The sequence below is a fragment of the Hylobates moloch genome, unplaced genomic scaffold (genome assembly GCF_009828535.3).
Source record: "Hylobates moloch isolate HMO894 unplaced genomic scaffold, HMol_V3 SCAFFOLD_1, whole genome shotgun sequence".
Lineage (NCBI taxonomy): Eukaryota > Metazoa > Chordata > Mammalia > Primates > Hylobatidae > Hylobates > Hylobates moloch.
The window spans coordinates 164,170,290-164,184,989 of NW_026652276.1; the positions used below are offsets into that span (position 1 = coordinate 164,170,290).

The following is a 14,700-nucleotide window of genomic DNA, read 5'->3' on the forward strand; positions in this document are numbered from 1 at the left end:
TTTAAAGAGAATCTAACATTGTCAAAGAAGTTCTGGGAGTTGCGGGGTGGAAAAGGAACTAAGTGAGTTCACCAGCCGGGTCTGAACTTGATTAAGCCTGAATTCTTTGTTGTAACTTATGTTAATGCTCATTAAATCTGTAAAGCAAGACGGAAGCACTGTTTTTCTATATATATATATAATATATATATCATATATATTATATATGATATATATATTATATATAATATGTATATATGTATGATATATATAATATGTATATAAAATATAATTTATATTATATATAAACATTTTTAGGTATCGTGCTGTAAAGTAATATAGTACTATATAATTATTCTCATGGCCTTCTAGTCAGATTACCTTGAAAATCCAAGATGATCTTGGTGAACAATAATACATTATGATTTCATGGTTCATCTATACACCTCCTGCATAGATGTATAATACTCATATCTAACAAGATTACCAATTACATAACTTTTGGTATCAGTAACATGCCTAAAATACCAGAGTATTTATTGGCCATTCTCAGTTATGAAACGTTGACATTGCCAGACAAGGCTTTGTTCATACATATATATATATTTTTTATATGTATATATAGTCATATATAAAATATATATATATGCCTTTAAATATTGTAAGCCTTGCATATGTATATGGTCTCCTATATATGCCTTTTTTTATATAAGCCTTTCATACATATATTAAGCCTGTCTTTATTCAGACTATGAAACCAAAAACATCCTTTTTCTAGATAACGCATAGTGTGATTCTGTTTAATGAACCTAATGTCTGTGAAGGGGTAATTAAGCAAATATGATTGTTTTCTGCCTCAACAAACTGCCAGCAAGTTCCCCTGGAGAGCAGCACTGTGTGGCTGTGTGGCTGTGGGTGCCTGCTTAGCAGGGTTGGGGGATGTGGGAGGCGTGGCAACTGGGAAGCAAAGGGCCAGAAACACATTTGTCCTGTGTCCTGCTTCAGAAGTCTAGAGTGTGGCGGGCCTGCCGGTGATTACTTAAGGTCTTCTTTTATTAGAGCATGTCTTAAGAGGAAAAGGAAACATCTCTAAATGAAATGCTTGTGGGCACTTTTATTCATAGCTTTAAGTAACCTTTCTTTAAAAACTGCCAGATCTATGTTTCCAATCTTGGCCTCTATATTAGTTTCCTCAGGCTGCTGTAACAAAGTACTCTACCGCAAACTGGGAAGCTTTAAAAAAAAAAAACAAAAAACAAATTAGTTGTCCCAAGTTCTGGAGGCTAGATATCCAAGGTGGAGGTTCAGCAGGGTTGGTTTCTTCTGAGGGCTGTGAGGGAAAATCTGTTCCATGCTTCTTTCCTGTCTTCTGGTGGTGGGCGGGCAACCTTTGGTGTTCTTTGGCTTGAAGAAGCATCACCCTGATCTCTACCTTCATCTGTACTTGGTTTTGTCCTTGTGTGCGTGTCTGTTTTTAAATTTCCCTCTTTTATAAAAAAGACTCCAGTCACATTGGATTAGGTGCCTGCCCCACTCCACTATGATCTCATCTTAACTGGTTCCATTTGCAGCCACCCTATTTCCAAATAAAGTCACATTCTGAGGTTCTAGGGGTTGGGATTTTGGGGGATGGGGGACACAGTTCTGCCCATACCAGCATCTCTCTTGAGTCCATTGAGTCTCTTTTGGCTTCTGGCTGGACACTGTACTACATGTCCCACTGATACCTCAAACACAGTCACAGTTGGTTACATTCTCCCACAGGTCGCTTCTTTCCAATTTTTACCTTTTTTTCTTCTTTCTTCTTTATCTTTGGTGGTAGTATCATCATCCCACTCAGTTATCGAAGTTGGAAATGTTGGGAGCATCCTGGCCTGTTTCCTTGGTCTTGGCCTCCAACATCCAGTCCTAACCATATTTTATCATTTTCGCCTCCGCTGTGTTTCTCTAGCCTTTCTTCTGCTTCCATTCCTAGGGCTTCCACTCAGGTTTAGAACCCTGCGATCCCTGGCTGCCAGGCTGTCTCCCACATCTCATCTCTCCTTTAAAGTCATCTTCCACACCAGTTCTTTTTCTAAAACAGTTTTGAATGTGACATTTCTTAATCCAGAAACCTTGAGTGATTTTTAACTGCCTGAAAAAAAGTCAAGATTCTGTTGCTTGGCCCTTAAGGTCCACCCCAGGTGGCTGGCATCTCGCTCATGCCAGTCTTTTGCTCCTCATGACCTGCTAGATGGAGAATTGGTAACTCCTACATGCTTCTCCAAATACAGCACATCCATTTGTTTTCATCTCTGTACTTTGCTTCTACAGTGTAGAATATCCTCTCTATCCTTCCCTCCTCTCTCCATTGTCACCAAATCAAAGTGGGTCCATTTGCCTGCACACAATGGAAAGCCAAACACAAAGCACCAGTTTTTTGTAGCAAGAAAGTTTATTGCCAGGCAACTGAGTAAGGGGACAGGAGTCAGGCTCAAGTTTGACTTTCTCTACCAGCCTTACAGCCATAGATTTAAGGGAGGGCTTCTGAGTGTGGAGTTTAGGTGCTGAACAGTGATTAGTGATTGGCTGAAAGGAAAGGGGTTTTGGAAAGTGTCTTGGGCATGCTGTTGCCCTTCCATGCTGCTTCATGGGTTGCACCTTTGGACAGTGGTGGCATTAGCTTGAACTGAGGGTGAGTTTTTGGCCCTCTAATGTCAAAAGGTTACTCAACAGGGGAGGAAGTCTATTCTGCCCAGACTCCAGTCAGCTATGTTGGTTCCAACCAGCCTCAGTCTGTCAGCCAATTTTGTGGCAAATAGAGAGAACTGTAACAAATGGTTTTCTTCTCTGCTGTCCTGCAAGACAAGCTCAATAAATTTTTGTTAGTTACCAAATTCTTTAATCCTGTGGGGCATGGTTTCACCATCTTCCCACAGCAGTTGGAATTCTACCCAGGTTAAATGGAAGCCAGGAGATCTGGTTTTCAGGCCAAAATGTCAGAAGCCAGTTGTTTTGCCTAACCCAGGTCATTAACTTTTTCCAGTTTCCGTTTCCTCACAAGTAAAATTAGGAGGTTGAAGTAGATAATCCCTGAGATCTTTTCAGCTTTAAAATTTGTTCTTCAAATACCATGCTGCCATGAAGCAGTCCCCAACTCTTCCAGGCAGAATAATTCACTCCTTTTATGCCCCTTAGTGCTTTATTTTTTCTTTTACAGTTAACTCTTAATTTCTAGTGGTTATGTGTGCTCATGACTATCTCCCCTTCCTCCAAACAGCTGGTGGTAAGCTCCTTGAGTTCAGCCAGGAATGTTTGACTCATATTTGCCCCCGTTCTTGCTTCGTACACAGAGAGTCTCGGTGAGAGAGACCTTAGTAGAGGATAAAATGTGCTCGGGAAGTACTCACCTGTAACACATGCTCTTCCTGAGTGTTCCCAGGCATTGAGAAGGATGTGTTTTGGATGGTTAATGATACAGAGATATTATATTGAACACACTGAGTTTTTCCTTTCTTTGTAGCATTATTGTAATTGGGTGACATTCTGGGAAACAGCTAAATTCACTTTGTAACAGTTTTTATAAAAATGTGTGCTCTCTATAGGATGTTTAGAAGTAACTAAGTTTTCTGTAAAAGACATGAAAAGCATTCCTATTTTCTTCCTCCTTCTATATCCTCCGGAAACTTTAGAGTATCTCAATGTGTCATGAAAGTATTTGGATACTTAAAATAGCAGTTGTTAAAAAATAAAATCTAGGAAAGCTTTTATGGACCCATTTCCTCTTTGGAAGTCAAAACATCCTTGGCCTCTCATGTTCTTCCTAAAGCTTAGATTTGACCCACATTTTGACCTTCAGAAAGTTAAAGTCACTCCTTTTTCCTAGAGAAGAATGACCAGGCCCTTTTCTTGCTTCAAGGCCACCTCTGGTCCTATATTTCTAATCTAATTTTACATTGTTCTTTAATGCACTCCACTGTCCAGACAAAATCTGTCACTCATCAGTTTCCCTGTATGCTCCTTAGCTTTCTTGCATTAGCCTTCTGCCTGAAGTGCCCTCTAGTCTACACCCATTACTGCATATCCAAGTTGTACTCATTTTTTAAGGCCTAGCTCAAATGCCATTTCTGCCACAAAGACTTTTGTTACCATACTAGTTCTTGTGTTATGATTTGTCCTTCCTCTATACACTAGTCTATTTCTAGACTAGTGCTATCTGCCTCACTAGACTAGAAGTCCCTTGGGGTCATGTTTCATGTGTCATTTATCTGTATTCCCCTTGTACTAGCCCTAGGTCAATTCACATGTGGTCAGTAAATACCAGTAGTGAATCAATATCTGTGAACCATTTTTTGCATGGTGTATAAGGGTACTAATGCATAACAAAGTTGCTCTATTTTGCTGTTAGGCAGTCACGTCTTAGGCTAAAGTATCTGCACTTTTATTATAGAACCCAAAAACATGCCTGAAGGAAGACTGAAACATATATGATCCTGGATAAAACAGTTACATTTGAAATTATAATGTATTTAGTGTGTAACTACATGGTCAATGCTGTCATGTCTTTTAGATTCTGTGCATTATTATTTCAGTCCACTATATGTAAAAGTAAATGCTAAATGTTTATAAATGTTTTCAGTTTGAATTTTATGTTTTGGCAGTGATACCTTATTTTTTCCCTCAGTGTATGTTTGTATATGCTTCTGTTTTCCACAAGCTACTGATTTTTGCTTTATGTTTGTTTTATGTTGCAGATTAATATCTTTTCAAGAATTTGTTGCCTTTGAATCTGTCCTGTGTGCTCCTGATGCTTTGTTTATGGTAGCCTTTCAGCTGTTTGACAAAGCTGGCAAAGGAGAAGTAACTTTTGGTAAGGAGCATGATTCTGTGCACATCTATGTAAGTGTGGACTTGTGTGAGCATTTTCTTTTTTTTTTTTTCTAGGAACAAAATAAAGCGTATGGAAATGCTTTTAAGAAGATAGTATATCCCTTTTAGTAAAGATACTTCAATGTTTAGGAGCTCCAGTTCAAACGTCTTCCTATTTGAAAAAAACAAGTTTCTGGCTTAGTAGTTTTGATACTCTGATTTAGTTTTAAGGTGAGGGAGATGTGGCATGACTGTTTTCATAGAGTCATGGCATGTGAGAGCCAGACAGGACTTCTGTTTCTTCCCTGGACCATCAGTAGTGCTTTCCACTGATAGAACGAAGAAGTGAATAATCTGCCTACACACAGAAGTTACTTATGCACCCTGTACTTCTTGTCTTCACCTTGTTCCCATGGAGTAGTTTGCGGCCAGAGCCGCTGCACAAGATGGTGGTTCAGAATGGTACATGAAGGACCTTGTTCTAAACAACCCCCGCTCCCCCCACCCGACTGCTGTGCTGGCAGTGTCTGCTCTGCTGTGGCGTTCTTTACTTTGCAAGGCACAAACATCATCATGGGAATTAGCTACAAAGCTGCAGAAAACCCTGACGTTTTTCAAATACTTAGAAGAAAGGGAAGGCCTGGAAGTGGTGGGACAGTGGTAAGTTATTTTTTAAAAAACTGGCTACTAAGGACAGATTTAACAGAAAGTACCATGTTTCCCTCAGACTCTGTGGTGTCCATCATATGTTGTCTCTGCATGCAAATCTGCAGTAGCATTGCTCATGAAGAATTTTGGAGCCCTTTAGGCATGTGGATTGTGCTTTCATGAGAGATGGCTTTAAAGATTAGGGAGAATGTGGCATGACTATTTTCATAGCATCATAGAACGTGAGACCCAGACAGGACTTCTGCCTGTCTTGTGTTTGGCATGTGCCCATTTTAAGTGTCTTTATTCATAGTTTCCAATTCATTCAGACCTTTGGGACTTGTCTTATTTTATGTATTGTGGAAAACATACAGATATGGGAAAAATACAGGTGGTGTAAGAGTGTTGCTTCCAGAATCAGATAAGCTTAGCCCCTTCAAGCTCTACTGCTGTTGTCTCTGAGCCAAATTAGTGATCCTCTCCAGTCCTCATTTATCTTACCAAGAAGTGGATATAATTAGATAAAGTATTGGTAAGATAGTATAATAGATTTATTGTGCCAACCCCCTTCACCATTCCGTCATACTCATTTGACATGACAGAATAAAAGGTTAAATCATCTTGAGCAAAGACAAAAAATTATATACTTGCCTGGTTTTGCTTCTAAAAGATCAGATACTTTCCATTAATACTTCATGAGGATTATTTAATATTTACAGATCCTTAGAAGAAATTTATTTCCATCACCCAATTCCTCTTAGCACCACTGCAACCACAACTTTTTAATGGAATACCAATTTTAAAAAAGTCCCAATTTAAATCTTCAAGTAATGAGTAAGCAGCTAGCTCATGGTGTTATTGATTTACTCAGTGGAAGTGAGTTTGGTGACAGTGTTATGATAGCGTTTCCTGGGGATGAGCAGAGGAAAGCCTGTGAGTGTAAGCATGTTCAACATAGGTGTGTTCTGTCTTGTCCTCCTACTTTCCCCAGCAAGTCTGGATGTGAGGAATGGAAGAGAGCTCGATTTGAGATTAGAGGACTGAGAAATGGCCTTCAGGTAGTTCCTTGATATAGATCCATCTTCCCTTCATGCGTGTGAAGTGGCAAGGGATATTGGCGACACCAGCTTTACCACTTGTCCTAGAAAGACATAGGGACTTCCACCATTGCAGGGGAAAGTGTGTGTGTTAGTGTGATTAGAAGAAAATGATAGTGAAGAAGCAGGATGTAGGAAACAAGAGCTATCTTTGGATTGTAGAAGGCATAGTTGCATAAGGATTTTGTTTCTGCTTCTTACTAGCTAAAGGATAAGTCATTTCAACCCCCTGAGCTTTATTTTCCTCATCTCTAAAATTGGGGTAATAACTATCTTACAGGACTATGTAAGGATTTAAAGATTCACTGCATAAAAGGCGCTGTCTGGAAAACAAAGGCCTTTATACAAATAGTGATACTAAAAGAAATAGCCTAAAAGATTCTCTGTATTTTTTTTTTTTTCATTTTTGTTCTTTGGGAAGCCCTTCTTTTTTTTTTTAACGTAACTTCAGGGGTACATGTGCAGGTTTACTATATAGGCAAATTTGTGTCACAGGGATTTGCTGTACAAATTATTTCGTTACTCAGATATTAAACCTAGTACCCATTAGTTATTTTTCCTGATCCTCTCCCTCCTCCCACCCTCTACCCTCCACCCTCTGGTAGGCCCTAATGCCTGTTATTCCTCTCTGTGTCCCTGTGTTCTTATCACTTAGCTCCCACATATACGTGAGAATGTTTGGTTTTTGGTTTTCTGATCCCACGTTAGTTTGCTAAGGATAATGGCCTCCAGCTCCATCCAAGTTCCTGTAGAGGACATGATCTCGTTGTTGTTGTTGTTGTTGTTTTTAATGACTGCATAGTATTCCATGGTGTATATGTACCACATTTTCTTTATCCAGTCTATGATTAGTGGGCATTTAGGTTGATGCCATGTCTTTGCTATTGTGAATAGTGCTATAGTGAACATATGTGTGCATGTGTTTTTATGATAGAATGTTTATATTTCTTTGGGTATATACCCAGTAATGGGATCGTGAGTCGAAGGATAGTTCTGTTTTTAGGGCTTTGAGGAATCGCCACACTGTTTTCCACAGTGGTTGAACTAATTTACACTCCCACCAGCATTTACACTCCCACCAGCAGTGTATACATGTTCCTTTTTCTCTGCAACCTTGCTAGCACCAGCTATTTTTTGACTTTTTAATAGTAGCCATTCTGATTAGTGTGAGATGGTACCTCGTTGTAGTTTTGATTTGCATTTCCTTAATTACCAGTGGTGTTGAGCCTTTTTCCATATGCTTCTTGGCCAGGCATATGTGTTCTTTTGAAAATGTCAGTTCATGTCATTTGCCCACTTTTTTTCTTTTCTTTTTTTTTTTAAGACAGTCTCACTCTGTCACCCAGGCTGGAATGCAGTGGCACGATCTCGGCTTAGTGCAACCTCCACCTCCTGGGTTCAAGCATTTCTCCTGTCTGAGTCTCTCGAGTGCCTGGGAGTATAGGCGCCCGCCACCACGTCTGGCTAATTTTGTATTTTTAGTAGAGACAAGGTTTTACCATATTGGTCAGGATGGTCTCAAACTCCTGACCTCAGGTGATTCACCCGCCTCGGCCTCCCAAACTGCTGGAATTACAGGCGTGAGCCACCATGCCTGGCCTTTCCCCCACTTTTTAATGGGGTTGTTTTTTTCCCTGTTAATTTAAGTTCCTTATAGTTAGTTGCTAGATATTAGACCTTTGTCAGATGCATAGTTTGCAAAAATTTTCTCCCATTCTTTAGGGTGTCTGTTTACTCTCTTAATAGTTGCTTTTGCTGTGCAGAATGCCCTTTAGTTAATTAGGTCCCATTTGTCAATTTTTGTTTTTATTGCAATTGCTTTTGGTGTCTTTGTCATGAAATCTTTGCCCATTCCACTCTCCAGAGTGGTATTGCCTAGGTTGTCTTCCAAGAATATAGTTTTGAGTTTTACACTTAAGTGTTGTTTGTGTTTTAGACGGACTCTTGCTCTGTTGCCCAGGGTGGAGTGCAGTGGTATGATCACGGCTCACTGCAACCTCTGCTTACCAGGCTAAAGTGATTATTGTGCCTCAGCCTCCCAAGTAGCTGGGAGTATAGGCATGCATCACCATGCCTGGCTGATTTTTGTATTTTTCAGTAGAGATAGGGTTTCACCATGTTGGCCAGGCTGGTCTCGAACTCTTGACCTCAAGTGATCCACCCACCTTGGCCTCCCAAAGTGTTGGGATTACAGGTGTGAACCGTCATGTCTGGGCACATTTAAGTCTTTAATCCATCTCGAGTTTATTTTTGTATATGGCGTAAGGAAGGAGTCCAGTTTCAGTCTTCTGCATATGGCTAGCCAATTAACCCAGCATCGTTTATTGAATACAGAATCCTTTCCCCATTGCTTGTTTTTGTCAACTTTCTTGAAGATCAGATAGTTGTAGGTGTACAGCCTTACTTCTGTTTATAAGTTTCTTGAGATATCAACAGGTATATGACAGGATGTTGGTATGGCTGGTAAATTCTAGTTAATTTGTGATTCTGTATGTGAGGAGAAAAAAATTAAATGTTTCCATTTGTATTTTTAGCCTATTGTATGTGACAGTGATTTTTTAAAGTATACTTTGTTGAATGACAGCATACATGCAGAAGAATATACAAATGGTGTTAAGTGTACATCTTGTTGAACTTTTATATCTGGATCTGCTTACCACAAGCCAGATCAGAAAGAGGATGGTACCAGCAGTCTAGAGGTCTCATCCCAATCACTGTTCCCCAATCCAAATGGTAACAACTGACATTTATCACTATCAATTGGTTTTGCCTGTTTTTAAACTTAATTTAATTGGAACTATATGGAATGTACTCTTTTGGTCTGGCTTCCTTTGTTCATTTTATTTGTGAGATTAATCCATGTCGCATGTATTTTTTGTTTTTCTTCACTGTATTGAATTCCATTATGTGACTCTATCCTAATTTATTTATCCATTCTATTGTTGATAAACATTTTGGAACATTTTCATTTTGGCTACTATAAGCAATATGCTTTCGACATTGCTTTACGTATTTTTTGGTGTGTATAGACATTTCTAGGAATAGACTTGCTGGGTCATAAAAAATATGTATATTTAGCTTCAGTAGAGCTTGCCAAAATGTTTCCCAAAGTGATGGTGTGTCTGGAATTGGTGGGTTCTTGGTCTCACTGACTTTGAGAATGAAGCTGCGGACCCTCACAGTGAGTGTTACAGTTCTTAAAGATGGTGTGTCCAGAGTTTGTTCCTTCTTATGTTCGGACCTGTTCGGAATTTCTTCCTTCTGGTGGGTTAGTGGTCTTGCTGGCTTCAGGAGTGAAGCTGCAGACCTTTGCGGTGAGTGTTACAGCTCTTAAGGCGGCGCTTCTGGAGTTGTTCATTCCTCCCGTCCGGAGTTGTTCATCCCTCCCGGTGGGTTCGTGGTCTCGCTGGCCTCAGGAGTGAAGCTGCAGACCTTTGTGGTGAGTGTTACAGCTCATAAAGGCGGTGCAGACCCAAAGAGTGAGCAGCAGCAAGATTTATTGTGAAGAGCAAAAGAAGAAAGTTTCCACAGCATGGAAGGGGACCCGAGGTTGCCACTGCTGGCTTGGGCAGCCTGCTTTTATTCCCTTATCTGCCCCACACACATCTTGCTGATCGGTCCATTTTACAGAGAGCTGATTGGTCCATTTTGACAGAGTGCTGATTGGTGCATTTACAATCCCTGAGCTAGACACAGAGTAGTGATTGGTGCATTTACAATCCTCTAGCTAGATATAAAAGTTCTCCAAGTGCCCACCAGATTAGCTAGATACAGAGTGCTGATTGGTGCATATACAATCCTCCAGCTAGACCTAAAAGTTCTCCGAGTCCCCACCCAACTCAGGAGCCCAGCTGGCTTCACCTAGTAGATCCCGCACTGGGGTTGTGGGTGGAGCTGCCCATCAATCCCACGCCATGCGCCCGCACTCCTCAGCCCTTGGGCAGTCGGTGGGACCTGGGCACTGCGGAGCAGGGGGCAGCACCCGTTGGGGAGGCTTGGGCTACACGGAAGCCCACGGTGGGTGGGGGGGCTCGGGCATGGTGAGCTGCAGGTCCTGAGCCCTGTCCTGCTGGGAGTCAGCTGAGGCCCGGTGAGAATTCGAGTGTAGTGCGGGTGGGCCAGGAGTGCTGGGGGACCCAGCGCACCCTCCGCAGCTGCTGGCATAGCTGCTAAGCCCCTCACTGCCCAGGGCCGGCAGTGCTGGTCATCCACTCTGAGTGCAGGGCCTGTGGAGCCCGCGCCCACCCAGAACTCACACTGGCCCGCGAGCACCGTGGGCAGCCACGGTTCCCGCCCACACCTCTATCTCCACACCTCCCTGCAAGCAGAGGGAGCCCGCTCCGGCCTCAGCCAGCCCAGAGAGGGGCTCCCACAGTGCACAGCAGGCTGAAGGGCTTCTCAAGTGCGGCCAGAGTGGGCGCCGAGGCCGAGGAGGCGCTGAGAGCGAGCGAGGACTGCCAGCGCATTGTCACCTCTCAGTGGTACCAGTTAACACTCATACCATCATTGCATGATGGTTTTATTTCAGATCTTTGCCACTTGGTATCAACCATTTTTATTTTAGTGATATCTCACTGTGTGGCTTCAATGAGCATTTATTTCCCTGATTCCTAATGGGTTATACAACATGTTTCCATATTTATTGGCCATTTGGCAATCTTCTTCAGTCACATGCTTATTTTCTGGATACAAGACCTCTGAGGGTTATATGTTTCACAGATTCTTTACTCTGTGACTTGCACTGTTACTCATTTGAGTCTTGAGGAACATAAGTTTCTAATTTTAATGTAATACAAATTATCAGCATTTTCTTTTGTGGATAGCTCTTTTTGTGTCCTGTTTAAAATATCTAGCCCAGGCACAGTGGTTCCCGCCTGTAATCCCAGCACTTTGGGAGGCCGAGGCGGGTGGATCACCTGAGGTCAGGCATTCGAGACCAGCCTCTCCAATATAGTGAAACCCTGTCTCTACTAAAAATACAAAAATGAGCTGGCTGTGGTGGCAGCACCTGTAATCCCAGCTACTTAGGGGGCTGAAGCAGAAGAATCGCTTGAACCCAGGAGGCAAAGGTTACAGTGAGCCGACATCATGCCATTGCACTCCAGCCTGGGCGACAAGAGCGAAACTCTGTCTCAAAAAAGAAAAAAAAAATCTTTGCTTTCCTCTGGGTCGGGAAAATATTCTCCTATGTTATCTTCCAGAAGTTTGTTTTCCTTTCAGATTTAAATTTTAATATTTCTAGAATTTGTTATATTTTTGCATGGTACTAAAGGTAAAAGTCAAGATTCTTCCCTGGCCCTCTTCCCCAAGGATATGTTGATCGCCCAGCACCATTTATTAAAAAGATGGTTCTTTATTGCACTACAGTGGTACTACTATCATAAATCCAGTATGGGGCTGTATCTGAATGCTCTGTTCTTTTTACATAATTGTATATTCTCCGCTAATACTATACTATCTTAATTACTATAGCTTTATAAGTCATATCTGGTTAGGCTTTCAACTTTATTCTTTAAGATTATCTTGGCTATTCTTGGCCCTATTCACTATCAAAACAATTTTAGAGTAAGTCATTAATTTCCACAAACATCCTGCTGGGATTTCACATGCTATTGCCTTGAATATGTATAATATCTATATGTATATGTATAAATAAATGTTTTATTCCTTTAAGAATTTTTAAAGTTTTAAAATAAAAGTTTATTTAATAACAAGTGTTAGTCTGTCTATATCTCACTACTCTGGAAATTTTGAATTGATGAACACTACAAATTTTGAAAGAGAAAGGAACACATCTATGTTATTTGTTATCTAAAGATGCTAGTGCATGTTTACAATTTTGCAGATAGGACTACTGCCAAGGATGAATCAGTGCTAAGTGCCTCAGAAGGAAGGTAGTAGAAACATGAGCTGAATTTTATATTTGAGATAACAAATAAGCATTACCTTCTTAAAAGTTCATAAATATTTCAATAGATGTATTTTACTACATATTGAATATAATACATTTAAAGAAACTTCAGAATTCTGTGAGTTGGAATGTTACCAATACTGTCAAATTTTGGTTACCACAGTGGATGGGAGAGGTGTTCAAAGGGAGTAAATCATGGTGAAAGACAAGCAGGGTAAGAAGAGGAAAGAGAAAATGATATTAATTGCCTAGTCGTTTGTAACCAAAGCAGAGAAATAATAAATAAGGGAATAAAGTATCATTATATTAATTATAAATCTGTGCTATTATGTGAGGAGACATTTACACAAATTTGTTTTTGAAATTTAAGGTCTTTTCTCTTTAAACTTAGTGTTTCGAAAGTGAACATAGTTTTCTTTTTCTTTTCGTTTTTACGGTGTTATTTTTTATACTATATCGTGGGTGGCAAACTTTTTCTATAAGGGTAAGATAGTAAATGTGTTGGTGCAGTCCCTATGGAAAATAGTTATGGAGATTCCGACAAAAATTTACAAATAGAGGTACCATATGATCCACCAATCTCACTTCTGGATATTTATCCAAAAGAATTGAAATCAGGATCTCAAAGAGGTATCAGCACTCTCATGTTCGTTGCAGCAGTGTTCACAATAGCCAAATGTGGAAATGACCTAAATGCCCATCCACAGCTGAATGGGTAAAGAAAATTTATATACATGTAATAGAATATTATTCAACCATAAAGTCATGCCATACATGACAACATGAATGAAACTTGAGGACACTACGAGTGAAATAAGCCAGCCACAGAAGACAAATACTACATGATTCCACTTACATGAGGCACCTGCAATAGGCAGATTCATAGAATCAAAGAGTGGTGGCTGCCAGGGGCTGTGAGGAGGGGGAATGGGGATTTACTAATCAGCTGGCATAAAGTTTTGGTTAAGCAAGATGAGTAAGTTCTAGAGATCTCCTGCACAACATTGTGCTGATAGTTAATGATATTATTTTGTACACTTAAAAATCTATTAAGGGTAGATTTCATGTTAAGTGTTTTTTTCCACCAAAAAAAAAAAGATTTTATTTTATTTTTTTTGAAAGAGGTGAGGGAATTGGTCATATAGATATGGGAATGGAGGAGGGGAGACTGTCGCAGGCAGAAAATAATAGCCATTTCCCAGGTTCTAAGGGTGGAGTCCGTTTGATACATTTGAGGAACATTTTAGGGAGAGAGACTATAAACAAATACAAAAAATATGATGTCAGAATATCCTGTTTATATGTAAAGCAGGCTAAGTGGGTAGAAAGCATGGAAGCTATCTGAGCAGATCTAGAGGAGTGACCAAAGGTGCATTAATACTGAACTGGCATGATACAGGCTGTGTATTCCATGAAGGGTTGGAGCTGTGGGGGTCTGGAAGTGATGGCCAATTTGGAAGTGCCACAAACAGTGGAGGCTGGGAATAACAGAGGCCTGGACTGGAGTCATATCTTGGGACCCCACCTGGGCCATTCCTTTTTTTTTCTTTCTTTGTTTCTTTTTTCTTTCTTTTTTTTTTTTTTTTGAAACAAGGTCTGTCACCCAGGCTGGAGTGATCTGGGCTCACTGCAGCCTCAATATCCCTGACTCAAGCGATCCTTCCACCTTAGTGTCCCAAGTAGCTGGGACTACAGGTGGCGCTACCATGTCCAGCTAACTTTATTTTTATTTTTGTAAAGATGAGTTTAACTATGTTGCCCAGGCTTATCTCAAACTCCTGGGCTCAAGCAGTCCTCCCACCTTGGCTTCCCAAGATGCTAGGATTACAGGCATGAGCCACTGCACACTGGGCTATTCCTGAGAGCTAATCTGTATGACTTGGCTTCCGATTGGCCATGGGTGAGAGGAAGGGGGCCAAAGGAAAGGAAGAAGGACCAGGCGGTAGCTACTGGTCTTGTTCTGTTCCCAAGATACATGGTTTTACATAATCTCATGAGAGAAATAAGGTAACCGTCATTTTTATTTTTAAATACATGCCAACCTCTGGGCTAAGTACTTTTGGTATAATTTATTATTTAATTATTGTAGCCTAGAAGGTCTATACTATTACAATTCTCATTTTCTGAAGAGGAAATAGGCATGGGGAGGTTGAGTAAGTGGCCACAGTCATAGTGTTGCCTGTGGTGGAGCCGGGAGAACAGCCTGATCCTGGCTGA

The 14,700-nt window shown here is 40.7% G+C and overlaps 1 protein-coding gene across 3 annotated transcripts in view; it reads left to right on the forward strand.

Moving 5' to 3' along the window:
• Positions 1–14,700, forward strand: part of SLC25A13 (solute carrier family 25 member 13) — a 200,423-nt gene that overhangs the window by 79,010 nt on the left and 106,713 nt on the right. For 2 of the 3 annotated variants that reach the window (XM_032760934.2, XM_032760937.2), the window contains exon 4: positions 4,713–4,828. The exons of the other annotated variant lie outside the window; for it this stretch is intronic. In XM_032760934.2, coding sequence (XP_032616825.1) covers positions 4,713–4,828 — 116 coding nt within the window. The remainder of the gene's footprint in view (positions 1–4,712; positions 4,829–14,700) is intronic. 3 annotated transcript variants of the gene reach the window in all.